Source organism: Lepisosteus platostomus, chromosome 9 (genome assembly GCF_059453375.1).
Source record: "Lepisosteus platostomus isolate fLepPlt1 chromosome 9, fLepPlt1.hap1, whole genome shotgun sequence".
NCBI lineage: Eukaryota > Metazoa > Chordata > Actinopteri > Semionotiformes > Lepisosteidae > Lepisosteus > Lepisosteus platostomus.
In genome coordinates this window covers 27,846,715-27,865,805 of record NC_142619.1, presented here as the reverse complement: position 1 = coordinate 27,865,805, position 19,091 = coordinate 27,846,715, and the positions used below count along the sequence as shown (strand labels likewise).

Below are 19,091 nucleotides of genomic sequence, written 5' to 3'. Positions count from 1 at the left end.
CGTCTCAACATTCAAGACTTATTTTTAACTTGCTAGACTCTGACCTTTATACATTTTATATACTTAGAGTATGTACTCTAAATATGCAAAAAAGGATTTTACAATTTTGGAATAATCTGGATTTTTCCAGAGATCAGTTAACTTACATCCTGAAAAAGTCAAAGAGTTGAGCTAAAATGACAGAAGAAGCAGAAAACATTTTAATTGAGAAATGCCCATTATCTACAGTATACGCTTATGGCAGTGATGGAAAGCAATATTACAGAGGGTTTGATCATCATCAATCATCATCATCAGCTCGCACTCCTGTTTATGTAACTGCTACTGTATAAAGCTTATTTTTGTTCTCTCAGAAGTAATTTTATTATCCTCCCTTATCGAATTTCTCACCCATAATTAAATGTCAGCAAGTGGTAGACTTCCATGATGAAAACATTGCACAATAATTACTTTTTTTTCATTCATTTAACTGGAAATATGCATTTGCTCATATATTATTGCACTCCTCATGTTTAACAGAAAGATTTATGAGTGTAAAAAATTATCTATATAAAAGGTTGGTTCTTTTTCAAGGGAGGGAGGCTGTCATGGAGCACTGCCACCTTGCTCCAACTCGGACTAATCTTACGGCTGCGTCTTTCAGTATCTCATGTGGCAAGCAGTCCCGGAAGGTGAGGAAGAATGCCCAGGGCCAGAGTAGGAATGTATTGATTTGACAAAACATTTCAAACATCCTCTATGAAATAAGTGAAACAAAGCTAAAAGTACTAGTAGCACAAACTGGCATAACTTAATGAAGAAAAAAGCAAAGAGCATTGAAAATATACAGTAAATCCCAAAACAGTTTCACTTGGCCTGTGTGCCAACACTGAATAGTTCATAATAAATGTTATATCAAATCTAAGCATGAAATGGAGGGGAGAACAGACATGTGATTCCTAACTCTTACCCTCAGGAGTACCTGCGATAAACCTTTTAAAATGCCACTTAACCCAGAACCATGGAGCTCTAAAGCACTGGTGTGAAACACCACATCAGTGTGCCACTCCAATATGGTATTGTAGATGTAGGGATGAGAGAACACAACACAGAGAAATTATGTACGTTTTTTCTGACAGCCATATGGAGGAACATAAACTCAATGTTGTCTTTACTCTCAAATACAATTGTCAAGTGTTTTTATAATCCAAGCACAGAGCCAGCTAACGTCATGTCTCACCATAAATGTCAATAAACACAATGACAAGGACAGAAGGTCAAAAGTGGTTTAGGAATATTTTGAACATTAACAGAGTCCATTTTGTGATGTCCATCTGTCTGAGAGAATCAAAAAGTCAGCTAAGCTTGTCAAACAATAGGTGTGATGCCCGAATCAGTTAATACAAAGAAACATTTTCATAGAATTTGCATTTCATGCCATTCCTTTCTCATAAAGTGCTACACCTACAGCACACAGAAGCAATTGGCTTCTCATGATAACACATTTATTGTGACATATAACAATAATACAAAAAACACAAAGGTAAGCATCCATGAAAGATAAAGTTTGAAAAGAGGTTTGACTAATCTTTTACACTATATAAAACGCCAGGATTCTGAAGTTCTACGCCACCGAACGAAGCTCATTCATTGCAAAGGTAGATTCTTCCTTCAGCTGGCAGATCATGGCCATCGATAGTGCCATCACAACAAACTGGAAAAAACATATGCATTAATAAAATCAAGTTACAAACACCCTCAACATCTGCAAAGAAAATGCTTGAAGGACATATTGTCATATTGTCATATTTTTCACAGATACTGTATCTCTGACTGGTCAATGCCAGCAACAGATAATGGATGAGACTTTGAAAAAGAAAGCAGGCTCTTTTCTATAAGTTATTTTTGTAATGTAGGTTGTGGTTGTTTTAGAAGTGGCTACAGAGCCAGTGTCACTTCAGTGTTGCTAACAGTGAAAAGAAGTAAAATTCTGAAAATGTTTTACTCATGTGTTAACCTAATGACTGACCCTTCTAGCTGTGGGGTAGCGACAAAGAAAATCCAGAACTGCTGCCTAAAGTCCAGGCAACAACTCCAACAGTCATACTGTCAGCACCCCAAGGTTTCACAGGCCAGTACCGGAAGGAAACTTACAGCGTGTGGATTTCCTGCAAGTGAATACTGTAATTCTCCTAGGGCAACTATAAAAGTGCGTGAAGTGGTTTTAAGTTTCACACCTTACATTAAGGAAAGTACAGAGAAATGCATCAAACTGTGACACCTGTCACGGATGTCGGAAAGGACGAACCGTAGAACGGCAGGTGAGCGAGAAGACCCTATGCGTAGAGGTGGGACGGGGGTTAGCCCGGGCTCAGCTGTTCAGGAAATCCCGTATAGAAACCTATGCCCTCAGGTAGCGGACATGGGGCGGCCAGGTGCTAGGCAGATCTCAGGACATCCGAACGTCAATGCTGAGTGAAGGCAAAGGAAAGACCCAGAAATATATAGCACCAGAGAGACAGAAACACCAGGACAGCAAAGCACCGGAAACGAGAGACAGGACAGAGAAGGAGCGCCCTCTGGCTGCAGAGGGCGTGACAACACCCATGCAGTGCCAGATTTCCCATTAAGGCACCGTAGGCACAATGCCTAGGGCCTACGAAATTATTAGGGCCTACAAAGCAGGGAAACACTAGTGACTAATGAAAAACGAGCTGAAACAACACACTTGCGATCGACTCTAGGAGCTCTAAATCAATAATTATACGCCATCTAGTGGCTGTTCTAGAAACTAGAAGTATTGACTCACTCCATTAATCACGTGGTTAAGCATTAGAATAGTTTAAAGTGCATCATGTCCATCGACATAATTCAATTGTCATTTACCCCTCTTTTTTTTACATTTCGGAGTGAAAGTGCCTTGGGCCTACGAACACCAAAATACGGCCCTGCACCCATCGCATACATTTAAATGAAGAGCAAACCGACTCTGGCTATACTGTATTTGGACTCACAGATACGAGAGCAAGAGCCCCTTAGATCAGGGGTTCTCAAACCTGATTCTGAAAGATCTGTGTCCACTTGCTTTTGTTCCAAATGCACCTTTTATCACCAGTGCTAATTAGTGCCTGTAAGCAATCTGCTTTGTAGTTTAGACCTTTTGTACACAGTTTTAAACTCATTTAACTTTATTTGCAATTTATTTTTAGTTGTGTAAACTTTGAATTAGCAATTAGTATTTTGATTTGTATTTAATGACAAACACTTATTTTCCCGAAATAAGTTTCCCCAAATTAATTGCACCTCTACAGTATTGATTAAGGAAGAGTTGCATTTATAAGTAGAAGTGTAGAAGCAATTTAACTTAATTTATAAAAATATTTAAAAAAATATTATCTTACCCCAACAGCTGCAAATCCAAAGCTAAGTCCCAGGATGAAATTGAAGCCAGTCTCTATAAATCCATACAGGACATTGATACAAGGCTTAAAAAGAAAAAAAAACAGTGGGCACAGTACCCTCTGAATGTTAAACTACTAACCTAGCCCAAGAGTTGGCAAAGTTGCTTCTTATATTGTAATATGTTGAAAGTTTTCTATTTAATATTTAAATATTGAAATCAGAAATCAGTCACCAAGCTACAAAATATTTTTCTATCATTCCCACATACAGTAGAAACCATGGTGCTAACTAATGGAAATGAATACAGTCTAGCTTGCCTACATCATGTTTTGAATGATTAAGGAGCCTCATTTAAGATTATGAAAAAGATAACAATTTTCTTTCTAACTTTTTGTTTTAAAAAGTAAACAGAGTAGTATTAAGTTTCTGTAACAAGGGACAGGTAGGAAGTATGGATCCTGTGCAGGACTCAGGAGAGAGAGAGAGAGAGAGAATACCAATCCAAATCGCTAGGCAAAACGTAATCCCGGAAACAAGCAAGAAGGTCTGATACCAAGACGATTGCAATAGTTAATAACGTGCACTTGGGAGCTCGAGAGGAAAAAGTGGAACTGAGATAGTGACGGGAGTGAACAGTGATACAGTAGGTCCATTACAGTACTTGCGGTGTGAGCGTTTGTTAGACACAGTGCGGGTGGGAATGCGAGAAGGGTCAGAGCCGCGTGTGGAATGCGTAACAGTTCCAACCATTTTAATAAGACTTAAGTAAATAAAGACAACTTCTGGCCTTCCATGGCCTATGAGAGTATTCCAGCTAGAAATTCTGGTTTTTAAGTGCTGCCTGATTGAGTAATCTCCTTTCACGCCCCATAACCAGATAAGGTAGGATCAGTTTATTGTCCATATACCATTTCTTGGTATTAGGAATTTATCTTTTTGCATATCCCAACTTGCTCTCCATGAGACGCACAGACAGGGAGAGAAGCTTGGGGTCAGAGCGCAGGGTCAGCTATTTATACAGCACCCCTGGAGCAGTTGGGGGTAAGGGCCTTGCTCAGGGGCCCAACAGAGTAGGATTCCTCTGCCGGCCGCAGGTTACGAATCGCCAACCTTTCAGCTACAGGTGCAGATCCTTAGCCACAGAGCCACCGCACCACCCCACCATCATAGAGAGCTATATGTGGATGCTGTTATTTCATATCAAACTTTTTCTTTGGTAAACACCTCTTATGCAATATGGAAATTTCATAAACCTCCCCATAGCCAGCAAGTACCTCTCAGCAAGCACCCACTGCATGACTTGCAGGATGATCCAATGTGTTTAAAGCTACACAACTGTCTCTAATCAATCCAATTCAGGCTACTGGAAACACTGATTAGAATCATGTGTCAGTATTTACAGTACCACCCCTCCATCCATCTGGTTTTTACTTAATTGAAATACTGTACACCCGATCAATTCCCCATTACTCATTGTCCCTCTATGCATTTGCTCACAAAAAGTTACATGGTTTTACAGTACCATTTTCCGATGCACAATTTGTCTGCCCTCCCCATCCCAGCTTTGATCATTTTCCAACCACTGCAGTTCTCTTATTCTGCTCTTTTATTGAAGATTGAATATGTAATTAAAAAAGAAAGACACTAAAACTCATATTAAGATTGCAAGTTCCAGAATGCACACAGAAAGATGAATCACAGAATTTTTTTAAGGTGGTCTCACCTTTTTATATACCTTGATTGAAGAACCCTGCAAAAGATTTCAAACATTAAAGGTAAAAAGCTGGCAGAATTTGGACAACAAAGACAGCAGCTGAAATGAACAATAAAAACATAATTTAGGAACAAGTAATAGGTTTATTCCACACTGAAAAGAGAAGAAAGAAATCACAATGTTTCGGGTGTGACACCCCAAAGAAGGCTCCACAGCCGAAACATTGTGTTTCCTTTCTTTTCTTTTCAGCATGGAATAAACCTATTACTTGTTCCTTTGCAGCCTACGCATGCTGAAGCAGCTAACCACCTGAACTAAAGCGTAATTTATACATGTTTATATTCATGTCATAGTTTAAGGTTTTAAGGTCATGACTATTATGATCTAAACAATCCAATAATTGTATAATTAATATAAAATACTATAATTTCAAATAACATAATAAGATATACAGCATGATAAGATATAAGATAAGATATTAAATATACAGTATTTTCTTCCCGAACTTCACTAAAAAGTTATTCTCTTCTAGCAAGTAATAGAATACATTTCAGTTTAATTAACACAGTAATAGGAAACAGCAATACATACATCTAAAGTAATATGATTCTGCCAAGTCAACATTAAGCAGAAATGATTTAACAATATTACTGTATGCATGCCTGTGGAATTTAATGCAATATGACAATAACAGAGTAAAGTAATAAGATTTCTAGTGCTATTACCAATATAGCAACACAGTCTGAATTCCAACTCTTGCAGTAACATGACTCAGGAATATGCCCTCCCCAGTCTTGATAACCATTAACAAGACCACAACATTCACTCTGCATTAAAATGAAGAAAAAAAATTAGTTCATGTGTAATAAAGTTTGTTGTCTGAGATATACCTCACAATAAGGCATGTATTCCAATTACAGTATTTCCATCACTGAAAGGATGTTGCAGAGAAGGCATGAAATATATTATACTGTATGACCTTTAGCATCACTTTACCTGACAGTGAAAATTCTCATGATATTAGTGTAATTTACTGTAAAAAATGCAAACTCAGTGTAATGCTTTTATCCTGCAAAAGTAAAAAAATATTTAATACTCTATACTACAAATTACGAAATTAGTTAAGTATATTTATAATGTATATGTCACAAATAAAGGAATGTGTGTACACTTTATTTTGAACATGCAGAATTTAACAGAAGATCCAGAATATTAATACGTACACTCTTCTGCAATTCCTCCACCATATCTCTCATCTCTGATCCTTTTTTATACAGTGGAAGATGCTTTTCAAATTCAGTCTTTAACAAATTAAAAGCCTGCAATAAGAGAAAATAGAAAAAAATATATTGACCTGCAGTTACAGTACTGAAACAGTTGGTTTATATAGCTGTAAATTGTCATCTTAAAATACATAATTTGTTTTTTTAAAGTTATATGTCAGAATCATATTTATCCCTTTCATATTACAAACTTTAAGGAAGATTATTAGTATTTTAAATTAAAATCCACTAAACCACACTTCTATTGTACACTTAAATGTAAAGAAATTAATTGCATTTTATTAAAGTTTTAAATTTTAAATTCATTTTTCTATTATTATGATTATTGGACAAAATCATATATTTTCAGTAAATGGTCTTTAGAAATGTAACAAGTTTGCTAATTAAACCATTATTCAAAGGCAGGGGCCTCTTACACATTAAACACTCCAACTAAGGAATAATATATTCACAACAAGAGGCCTTACAATACACTAAATGCCCAAAAAATGTATTATAGGGTAAAATATTTGTTTGTTGCATTTTAATGCCACTGGGTAGAATAACAATATTTATTAAAAATAATGAATTTGGTTTGGTATTTCCCAGATGCAACAGGTTTTTTAAGAAAATCAAATTATAACTAATATATATAAATATGAATCTGAATAAATATGATGTAAAGTCCACTCGTCTCATTAATTACTTTAACCCAGAAAGTTTTTTTCACATAATCAAGTTTATTTTGTTTTATGCACCATTGCTGCGTGCTATGTAGTCATTCATTTCCTCCACCTCAGTGTCAGCTTTAGTGCATTCTCTTACTTAGAGCCATAGACAAATTGTACAGGTCAGTTAGGTGTTGTACAATGTTCATATTTAAAAGATTATTTTCTAAAACAACAATTCATCCTTGGTATCATTTCAAAATGCATTGCCAATGCATATTCCCAAACAAAGTTTTTTGGTGCAATGATAGACAACATCAATTTTTTTTTATTATTGTATGATGTAAGGGCGATTTGAGTCATCAATACTGACATCTGTTCAATGTTAGGTCTTTATGATTACAAAAATCTCTTGATAGTTTAGACACAATAGCTGGTTCTAAAATATAATACTGTATTTTGGTTGTCTCAGTTGTGGCTAGTTAAAGGCCTTACTTTTTCCTCCTGCCTAAATGAAAGGTTCCAATTTAGTCTATTATTTTGCTCTCTCTGATTACCGTATTTTATTAAGACATTCTGATGTGTTTTATTGAAGTCTTGTCTATACTATGTTTATTATAGTTATACTGTATATACAGTAGTTACTACTACTACTACTACTACTAATAATAAAAAAAATATTTTATATAGCGCCTTTAAAGGTGGCTTCTCAAAGCGCTTTACAGGATGACAATAACATTAAATAAGAAGAATACACAAGATAAGACACAATTACAATATATAGAGGAGACCGTGGATGGTGGTACTAAGAAGAGCAGAGGGGTGAAGAATGGAACCAGCTAAGTAAAGGCTTTTCTGAAGAAGAGGGTTTTGAGTCTGGATTTGAAAGAGTTTAGAGAAGGTGACTCTCTGATATCCTTGGGCAAAGAGTTCCAGAGCTTGGGGGCATACCAGGAGAAGGCCCTGTCACCCATACAATGTAGACGGGCTTGGGGGACAGTAAGGAGGGCAGAATTGGAAGAGTGAAGGTCGCAAGGTGGGGAGTAAGGCGATAATAGTTCAGACAGGTACTGAGGTGCTAGGCCATGCAGAGCCTTATACTGTAGGTGAGCATGAGGATTTTAAAGTCTACACGGAATTTGACCGGAAGCCAGTGCAAGGACTCCAGGACAGGAGTAATGTGAACACTTGCACTAGACCTGGTCAGGATTCTGGCTGCTGAATTTTGGACATACTGCAGTTTGTTCAGAGTAGATTTAGATACCCCAGCGAGTAGAGCATTACAGTAGTCAATTCGAGAGAATACAAATTCTCTCGAATTTGTATATGCACTGTATTAAATGAAATGTAAGGAAAACATACAGTACCTGAGTCCTTTGTGAAGCAAATAAAAATCCTATAACTAGAAGAGCAATAACACAGACAGCCACTCCAAAAAAATACTGCAGGAAAAAAAATATAATGAATGCAAACAGAAAAAAACTCTTTCATTATGTTATTTCAGAATGTTACTTTTATTAACAAGCTAAAAAAGGATCTGAGTTACAAAACGTTAAATTTAAAAAATTTCATGTGTTGTGGAAAATTCATGGGTTATTTTTTTCATTCAAGTCATTGAACTTGATCTGAAGAAAATAACTAGCAAATCAAAGATTCATAAAAAACATGAAACTCTTTCCTTTTTGCTTTATTTGGTAGGTATAACTTATATAAAAACATCATTTCAATCAAATTTAATTACATAAAATTTCATTTTTCATTCTTGGTGCTAATAATTAACCTGTAATAGTGTATACAGTACAGTACATACCACTTTCAGAATACGTTTGTTCTCTAATTTGGCACCATAGAATCCGAGACACCCAAGAAAGGCAGTGACCACTCCTCCAATAATAAACCCAGTTTTCATATGTGCTATATCTGCAGACTCAACCTAAAAGTCAATTACATCCACAACAGGCATTAGATAAAAATAATTTCTGAATAACATCTTATGCAACTTATCAGAATAATACACTTTATGCTTGAGATAGAGAGCAGACTTTGTTGAGATAATACAAAGTAGAATACTAGCAAATGTTTTTAGAAGTTTCAGTCTTTTTTAGTCTGGCGTTTACAGAAACAAGTCAAAATAAATGTGTGCGCAAGAAAACAAATAGAACTGGCACATTAGCATTACTGAAAGAGAACATCTGAGCTTTGTGCTTTAGGCACAAAAAAGCAAAAAAGCAAAATGCAGGACTGGTTTGGTTCATTTCTGATTGACCATTCAACCTTATAGAAGGTTAAGAGAAAATAAACTATGCACAGCTAGAGTATAAAATAATTAGTAAAGCAGGAATTAGGGCAAAATAACTGCATGCTCTAAAAATAAACCCAGGTCATTTCAAATCAAGTATTTTTACTGTACGTTTAATGATAATTCAATGACAAAAAATGTATTTTATTGAAAATCACCTCCATTCTTAATGAAGCCCAAAATCATCAATGCAATAAGAATGTTATCTTGAATATGTGTTTTTGTGTCTAAAATATGCTTCATCTTTCAACAGTTACCATAAGTCTGAACCATAACTTAAAATTTTAAAATAATAAAGTGCTTTACTTATACAGTACTTACATTGTTTTTAGATGTCACTTGCCTCAGTACAAACCAAATACAAGTACACCCAGCAACCTGTGAATAAATACATGAGTTTTTATTCAATGCTGAACCATTTATATTATGATAATTACATTGTAAGTGCTCAATATTTTTGGAGCCAATAAATCCCATTTTTGTTTTGAATTTAAATGAGTACTGTACATGAAATATATGAATAATCACGCTTTAATATATCAATGCATACAGTATATTACCTATACAAACCATATAATGTATTATTTATTGATAACTCCTGCTACTATCTATTATTACATTTATTACTAAATTTATATGTGTGATATGACCATTTAAATATATTTGGAGCAATTAATTCAAGTTTGTAGGTGGTGTTTCTTTTGTACTTTACAATTTGCTTAAACTTTGGATGTTCCATTCTTTAGTCATACAGTCACAAAACCTTACACCTAATTCTATTCAGTTATTGGCATTAGTACATCACATAAAGATATGCCCAAAAAGCTAAAAACATTTCAGTCAGATTTAAAAAATGTGTGTTTTGATAATAAAGAAAGAAATTGTTAAATAAAGAAATTGTAATAACACAGTAAGAAGGCTGTACAGTACTTGTCTATTTATTGGAAATTATATACAACTTACCAGCATTAATATATTAATGAAGATGAACAGTCCTCTCAAGCAGGAGTTCACTTTTGCCATTTTTGTTTGGGTAAGTTGGAACTGTTTTTGGAGACAAAACACTGTAGCACTCTTGAAACCTTTCTTAGCTCAAGTAAGGTAAATGAAGAACTTTCATATGAAAAGGGTGGAGTCTGTATAGTACCCCCTACACAGAAATATGCACTGTATGTGCACCAATCAGTGAGAACAGTTTATATAAGCATATCATAACCAGACAAAATTTCAGTCATTGCTTATTATGTGTTCAAATGTTATCCTTTTTTAGAGCACTAACTGAACACTTTTACATTTTATCATTTTATCATTCCGTTTATATAATGAAAGATGTGCTGTATTCTGCTTTCACTTTGAGCTGAAACAAAATAATGTAGTGAATTTATAAGTAATCCAAAGTTGTTTGCCTTAAAAGCTAATGTAAAAAAATAAAGATACACTAAACTGTAGCTCTTTCAAAAGACAAGAAAGTACAGCAGTCATATCACCCTGCAACTCACAACTGGCAGCCCACTGAAGCCTGGTCTGGATGGGAGACCTAAGGTTGCTGCTGGAAGAGGTGTTAGTGGGGTCAGCAGGGGGCCCTCACCCTGCAGTCCATGTGGGTCCTAATGCCCCAGTATAGTGACGGGGACACTATACTGTAAACAGGCGCCGTCCTTCGGATGAGACGTAAAACCGAGGTCCTGACTCTCTGTGGTCATTAAAAATCCCAGGGCACTTCTTGAAAAGAGTAGGGGTGTAACCCCGGTGTCCTGTCCAAATTTCCCATTGGCCCTTACCAATCATGGCCTCCTAATAATCTCCATCTATGAACTGGCTTCATTGCTCTCCTCCCCACTGATAGCTGATGTGTGGTGAGCATTCTGGCGCACTATGGCTGCCGTTGCATCATCCAGGTGGATGCTGCACATTGGTGGTGGTGGAGGGGAGTCCCCATTACCTGTAAAGCGCTTTGAGTGGAGCGTCCAGAAAAGCACTATATAAGTGTAAGCAATTATTAATTATTATTATTATTTCTGTTTTTATGAAAGGATAGACAATAGCTTCCCTTTTTTAGGAATCGTTTTCCATGTTGTGGCATTTTTGGCTGTTTAATGCGTATTATGTTGTGAAACTACAGCCTATGTATAGCGACATGAGGAACTGCTGCCACTGCTGATATTGTGAAATCCAAGTACTGGGCCTTTGTTAACATGCACAGTCTAAAGCACATACCAGAGTACCCTTATAAATAGCAGTTCTTTATTCAAATATGATACAGCAAATGGAAATAAATTCAATTTTTTATTTCAATAAAGTAAAACAAAATTCTCATTCTTGTGTGGGCTCCTACTAAAGTTTTCGTAGGGTCCCTTTTTAATAGAGCTAAAGACGAAACCTCAGGTCTTGTAACAGGTGCTCCTGAACTCTTAACTGCTGATTGAACTCCAGCTCTGCTACTGATTGAACTCTACCTCTACCACTGACTCACAATTAAGTTTTTTTTTCACACTGTTTATGTGACTAAGTTCTATGTTCTATGTTTGTTATTCTGTGTTTATGTTTTGACATTTCCTTAATACAGTATCTTTGTACTGGAGCATACCTGCAAATAAGCATTTCATTGAACTTGTGCATATGACAAATAAACTGAACTGATCGTCGATATGGCCAAGGGTGCGTACACACTCTTTTGGGTTCCACCAGGAAGTCACCAGGATGATCCATGTAGTGGGAACTCTCTCCTCTGTTGGCTCCTTCACACTGTCAGGTCCCATTCCATGAGATAGAAATAAGGCACAGAGGCAGAGTTCTCCTTCATCCCCTGAAGGGGGGTTATTATTGATCAGCTTTTAGGTGTTATACACGGCACAGACTTCAAATACAGCAACGATCCTGACCTTTACTCCGTTACATAAAGTGATTTATAAATTAATTTTATAAACCCCAAATTTCCTCCACCAAATTCCAACAATTTATGTCTTACCGTCTTTTCTCAGTTTCTAGTTTCATTTCACTTTTCATTACAGGTTTCATTTCGTTCTGTCTATTTCTTACCGCCAGTCCCTGTGTCCAGTTCCCTTCTGCCGATTCAGTTTTACTTCTCAGATTTTTTATTTAAAAATGAAGCAAACTCTGTCAAAGCTAATTTGTAGTGTCTTGCTTAAATACCCATAACTTTGTAGTTTTTAATGATGTATAAAATTTGGACCACATTACTACTACTACTCCAAAAGAAATAAATGTATCAAGGTAATTGAATGCTTATAGTTACTGTTGCGACTATGCTGTTGAGAAATAAATGACTATTCTCCTGTATGTTGTTCACTGTATACACTCATCTGTCTCAAAACTATTAACATGATCCAATACAAGTTTTTCAAAACAAATTTTGTACCATACTGTATCATGCAGTCATTTGTTTATGAATTTCAAATGGCTTAACATCTTCCCCAGGTTTCCTTACGTCTTTGTAATGGTGCATTAATGTAAAAGTATAGTCAACTTTACAGCAAGACTGCTAAGATCACACAAGGAAATTTTCTCTCAGATGGAGCCTTAAAATTGTACTCCATGAGTACTACAGAGACAAGGCACACCAAACTTTGGCATCACAAAACAAGGCAAACTGAATAGATTTTATTCCAATAATTAAACCTACACCAAAGTTTCTAGAGGTACCACAGAACAAAGTTAACTATTACAGAATTCATGAGCAAGTCTTAAACCATTTTTAATTTTAAAAATAAAAATGATTATTTTGAGCTTTGTAAAAATAATTTGTGAGCTGGAAAAAGTCTATTATGTACAGTAATTGTTGTAAAATAGACTTGAGATTCTGAAGGTATTTGAAAGTGACAATATAAAGCTGCCAGTAGTGCCCTGTGTTACACACACACACATAGTTCTGTATATGCAGGTACAGAAGATGTAAATTGTATATACTTTTTGTTACCAGGTTCCAGGAAATCACAAGTTGTAGGCATTCATCAGAATTACCACAAGCTAGATTCAGCCACAGATAGGCCCCAGGTACTTTATATGTCAACCCTTACACATGCAAGTTATCCATTAAGAGCAGATTGTCAGGTACAGAGAAAAATTTTGGTTGCTGACCTAGAAAAATGTTGACCTAGAAAAATTAGTTAATGTTCAGTATCACCTTCTTAGAAAACAGAAGTGAGTGTAACATGGTGTAGATATGGTGTTCTACAGTACTGTATGTACCGAACCCACAGCATTTTACATACTGTAATTATTGAATACAGCATGTATTGTTTTTATGTTTTCACATAATGTTTTGATTATCGCTGTTAAATACAAAATAAATGTTTAAATTGAAGATCATAAATTGAAGGCATCCAAGGAAATGCACATTTCCCAATCCAAGAAACTACAGATAAAGAGGTAATGCTCAGTTTGGTGTAATGTACTCTAATTAGTTGTGTGTAAATCTTTAAGAAGGATCTACAGTATAACGGGTACTGTAGCCGTTCTTCCGAATTTAAATCGGCAATCTAGCTTCTGGTACACTTAGTAAACTCGCCATGTTCTAAGATGCTTCTACATTAAGAAGGATTAGTAAACACTTGGTGAGAGAATATTAAAAGACAATTCTCAAGATTGAACAAACCTCTAGAAAATATAGACAGACTGTTATGTGCAGGAAGGAGAAACTGAAGACTGGAAATCATGAGCTTGAGAACACTACAATGTCTATGTTAAATACTAACCAGAGGACACAAGTGGAAACTAGGGGAAAGTACATTTAAAAACCAAGAAAAGGAAGCACCTTTTCATAAATTGATTATTTGTGACGCGTTCATGTTCACCTTCTTTCCTGGGTTTCAGTGCATGGTGGCTAATGTATAAAGAGGGAATTACGATGTAAGTAGGTGGCTGAGGCTCTAAGCAGCTAGAGCACAGAGATTGATGATAGAGTAAAAGAGCAACTTTTTTATATACAGTAGGACCTGGAAACTGCAATAAAACCACCTGCACATTTATTACGGGGTTTTATGTGTGCAGCTCCCTGGGAATGCCCTAGCCAAGGATGGAATCACTTACAAGTTTGAAACAATAAATGTATTTTCTATTTCCTGCTGTTTCAGATGTTGAAATGATAAAATCGGAATCTGAATGGGCAATGGGCTAAAATGCATCTACTAAAAGGCATGAATGATTCAATTTGCTCTTCTCCCTATCTCTAATTTGAGATTCTGTTTATGGCAGTTCTTAGTGTAACTGGTTTCGTATTCATGAGCAGATCTTGCTAGTTTAAGTGTGATGGTAAATCCGTCAGTTCATAAGCTAATTATACTTTGGAATGAAAGAAAACTTCCAAATAAGAGGAGGCTGTTGGTCCATCTAGCCCATTTGATAGTTAACAGTAAATTGAGCCAAAGATCTCAGCTTCATCAAACTGGATGGGTAGCTTGTTCTATAATCCCTCAAAACTTGAGCTAAAGAAGCTCTTCCTGTTTGCAGGAAATTTTAGGGAATCCTTGTGTAATTATAGTTTTAATTCAAGAATAATTTCTTAGTTTTCTGTCAACAAGGAACAGTTCTGCAGTTCTTTGTTAACTGGTTCTGGACACAAGATCTTTTAACTCTCTGAACTGAAAGTCAGTTCTGCTTTGAACCTCCTTGTCCTACAATAAACTGCAGAAATGAAAGTTCTTGATCACCAGGGTCCGAGGTTCAATCTGAAACTTGCCACAGGGTTCTATTTTGCACTGTTCTGCAAATGCTGGTGCTGATTTATAAAGTGTATTTAAAAATCACCTAGAGTAACAACATCAGAATATGAAGTGGCACACAACAAAAAAAAACTGTGAATCTACCAAAGTTGGTAATATTGATTAGATTAATTAAAAATTAGCTATGGTTCTTTACAAATCTATAAGGGCTTTCTGAGATTCTCACTTGGTAAAGTCATTCAGTCTAAATACAGCTTCTATGGCACAGATATTGCAAGCTTGAGCCTAACTATCTGTGACCAGGATTCCCCCAAACAGGGCTACACAACTAATAATAACAGGAGAAGGCCCTGTCACCCATACAATGTAGACGGGCTTGGGGGACAGGAAGGAGAGCAGAATCAGAAGAGCGAAAGTTGCGAGGTGGGGAGTAGGGTGATAATAGTTCAGACAACTACCACACAGATGTGGATCATCGTTATTTAAGAAGATTAAGAAGTTGTAACCTTCTTTCATTTCATTATTGTATTTCGTTAATATTTCACTATTAAAGATATTGCACAATATTAGTACCGAGTAATTTCAGTACAGGTTAGGCCTTAAAAGGCACAGTGGCACAATGGTTAGCATCTCTGTGTTTTAGAGCTGGGGTGCTCTCTGCATGGAGTCTGCACATTCTTCCCGTGTTCATGTGGGTTTCCTCTGGGTGCTTTGGCTTCCTTCCACAGCACTGTACATGATGGTAGATTAGCTGGCTTCTGGATAAACTGGCCCTGGTGTGAGTAGGTGTGTATCTTGTCTTGTCTGTTGCTTGCCATGAAAGGCTCTGGCTCCCCATAACCTGTATAGAAAACGGGTGGATGGATAATCTTTAAAAGAATAATAGTGTGAAGAGAAGCAGAATTCTCAGACAAAAGTTTGCTTCTATCATTGATAGCCAAGCATAACAAGAAAATAAATCACTTCTTGAAGACAAGTGACAAAACAGAAAGTGGTTTAAAATGATGGGAAACAGAAAAAAGGATTCTCTGATTACTCTGCTCAGTTAGATGCTATCTCCTATGTGGTTTCCTGTTGAAATGGTACAGAATGTTTTGTGATGACAATTACTCTTTTGAACATACTGTTTCACACACAAGCAAAGCTCATATTTTCTATGACACATTGGTTAGAAAGAAAACAGGCTCTAACATATTTGTTTAAACATTCAACAGCCGTCCTTTAGTGTTACTCCAAAAATTGCCCATTTGAATTTCAATCAAATAAAATTAATGTCTGTATCATATGTACTTGTCATTCTATGGCACATAATGTTATCATAACAAAGATATGAGTCCTAATTGATGCATTGATATTTTGGGGATTCTTCTGAGGGTTGTGACAGCTCTGGCTTTCAGCCAAGAAAATGAACACCAAAATATTAGGTACAGTACATATATTTGTTAGTTCATTTCAGTGTAATTAGAATCTTACCAAACTACTGAATTGGTGTTATTAATAGAAGTTCAGAATGAGGCCAAATTCTGATATTACTTTTCTGCTCTGTTTCCCACTGGCTGCACACAACTCTTCTTTTCTAGTACACTTCCCTTCATCCCACTGTAGCTCCACTGTTGAAGCTGCCTCCCTGGTTGAGTTCTCGTAGGTGAAGGATGTTGTGACAGTTCTGACATTCAACCCAGTGTACTACTGTATTTCCTTACCCAGGTCAGTAGATACCAAAGTAATAAATACACTATCTCTTTATATCCATTAGCTTGTTTCTTCATAATTAGTATTTGGCGGAACTACTAAAAATGTTTCATTGCAGACGCTGTTCAGGATTTGAAATGCCATAAAGACAAACTTTGTGGATATTGATGACTAATGTTCCTTCTCCCATCTCAGCTGCTGAACTTAGACAGCTAGATCTACGCAGTGTCTTGGTGGTATTGTACACATTCCCCTTCTTAATGATCAACATCAGTTAAATTCTCTTCACTAAAAAGAATGTTCTATGTTTTTGATTTGATTATCTGCAAAAAATATGCAATTAAAACAGACCAATAAATTATGTTAGTCTAAGTTAAATGCTTGCATGATATATCAGAATACATTAATAATACTGAGCATTTAGCATGTTAATAAAATTATTTACTGTATTGTAATTTCCTTAAGAACCAGAATGAGACAAATAATTAAAGATTTGAGGTACTGTACCATATCATTTTTATTTTTTCATGTTTTTTTTCCAGCATTTAATAGATTCTATCAGCAACATTGTGGTTTAAGTTTATATAAGCAAATGTAAACATACAGTGCAAAGAAAAGAGAGAACTGGCTTTTTATTTAACTGTCTATCTGACCAAATCTAGAAAGATGGATATTTAAACATCTGTTACAACTGTTTGCATTTGGGCAAATCAAAATTAAAAAAATGCAGTAGAAATAAAAATATCAAATACCAGTAAAATAAAAAAAATGATTAAAAATAGCAGTTCTCTTGGGGCTACCTAAGTGCTCATCCAGTAAAGGCATTTGTTAGGATCTACAGTAGATGGTCTGAGGTCGAGTCATGTCCTTGGTTGACTTTCACTGGGATTCCTCTAGCAGGAATTTGAAATCTGATATATGTAAGAATAGGTACTGTATTTGGTACAAAAGTACCACCTATCTTTCAGTGTAGGTCATACATTTAAAGCACGGAAATGAAGCTATTCATTTTGAACTGATTTTTGAAAAACTGATTTTTTTAAAAAGCTTCTTTTTTAACTGATTTCAAAGTAGCAGTGCCTTGTTCTGCTTCTTAACCAACAACCTTCCAAACATCGCACTATAAAACTGTAATGTTTCCCAGACTCAACTCTGAACGTCTTACTAAATATCCTGACACCTCCCTTGTTTATGGATTGCCAATATTTATTTAGATGATGAAACAGATCAGAATACTGAGAATTTAACATAAACACCTGCATCTCCTTAAAACCTGGCTTGATTTAACTTCAGTGTATCCCATCTTAAATTATAGCTATGTTTTGCTACCTGTATGTTATGCTTAGCACTTGTCTAGCACGTTTTTTTATTCCCTTGCTGCTTCAGGCATCTGAAAATATAACTTACTAACTGCCACATACAGTAGATGGTTAATATACTGTAGCTTAGGGAGAAAAGTGGTTGTAAGAGGGATCCCTGCACTCCCCAGTTAGTTACATTATCCCATAATGACCTTTCAGTGTTTACTTGAACTGTATTCTATACAAAGATCAAAGCAAGTGGTTTTTTAATTGGTTAGTCCCAGGAAAACAAAAACAAAAGCAGTCATAAGAACCCAAACCACTGCTCTTCATTTTACAGTGCAGGGAACTAAACCAAAGCCATGACTCTTCTTTGAGCAGTTAATTAAACTTCCTCCTGCATCCCCTGCTATAACACACCAGGCAACTGAAACACAAATACTAAAACTAATATCACACAAAACTCTCTCTCATACTTCACTTCCTCTTCTTTGGTAGCTCAGCTTCCTGTTTATATACCATCACTTGACCAATTGTCTTTCTCTCAACTGGTCAGGTGACTAAGAGAGGCAGGACATTTCCTCAGTCTTTTTGGGAATGTAGTTTAGGCCAGAACTGCCATCCCATCCCATAATTAACATTGTATTAATGTGGACACCTATCATCTTCAGCTTAGGAATTAACTATCTCTTCTTCTTTGTTTCTTGTGCATGATATGATAAACATATCTCAAACATTATAGTACTTCCCAGCTCTAAAGGTCACCCCAAGTAATACATCCTAACTCAGGGGAAAAAAAGAAAAGGTCTACCTTAGTAATAAATGGGAAAGAGGTGTTCCTATGAATGTTCTAGAAAGAAAATTGCCCAAAGTTTTACTAGAACCATGAGGAACTTGAAAAGTTTCCAATACTGCCAGTCTCATTTTGTCTTCATTACCACACATAGGTGTAACTCAAAAAGGCTGCATCACAAATACTTCATATATTTATATATCGTCATGAGTAATTGCTATTAATCTTCATTTTAATTTTATATGTATACTCTGATAAACACAGAGCCATCGTTATGTGAAATCAAAACACCACACTATA

At 35.8% G+C, this 19,091-nt stretch overlaps 1 protein-coding gene across 2 annotated transcripts; it reads right to left on the bottom strand.

Annotated features, from left to right (window-relative positions):
* Positions 1-179: 179 nt before the first annotated feature.
* LOC148654700 (tetraspanin-8-like) lies at positions 180-10,445 on the bottom strand. 2 transcript variants are annotated; one of them, XM_088644552.1, is made up of 9 exons: positions 10,288-10,445; positions 9,646-9,702; positions 8,836-8,958; positions 8,393-8,467; positions 6,319-6,414; positions 5,821-5,922; positions 5,105-5,131; positions 3,381-3,464; positions 180-1,693 (listed from the first exon to the last, which is right to left on the bottom strand). In XM_088644552.1, the coding sequence occupies exons 1-9, from the start codon at positions 10,345-10,347 to the stop codon at positions 1,604-1,606; spliced, it is 714 nt and encodes a 237-aa protein (XP_088500678.1). In that variant the 5' UTR covers positions 10,348-10,445; the 3' UTR covers positions 180-1,603. The 2 variants fall into 2 exon arrangements, with proteins under 2 accessions (XP_088500678.1, XP_088500679.1); XM_088644553.1 differs by lacking the exon at positions 180-1,693 and adding an exon at positions 1,702-2,450.
* Between the last annotated feature and the right edge of the window lie 8,646 nt (positions 10,446-19,091).

Bases quoted from the DNA above. Each gene is read 5' to 3' on its own strand.
- LOC148654700 (XM_088644552.1), bottom strand. From the start codon at position 10,347: ATGGCAAAAGTGAACTCCTGCTTGAGAGGACTGTTCATCTTCATTAAT. The intron at 5,132-5,820 runs GTAATAGCACTA...AATCTTTTGCAG, and splicing joins CAGACTGTGTTGCTATATTG to GGTTCTTCAATCAAGGTATA. The intron at 1,694-3,380 runs GTAAGATAATAT...TGTTTTTTCCAG, and splicing joins TTGGATTTGCAGCTGTTGGG to TTTGTTGTGATGGCACTATC.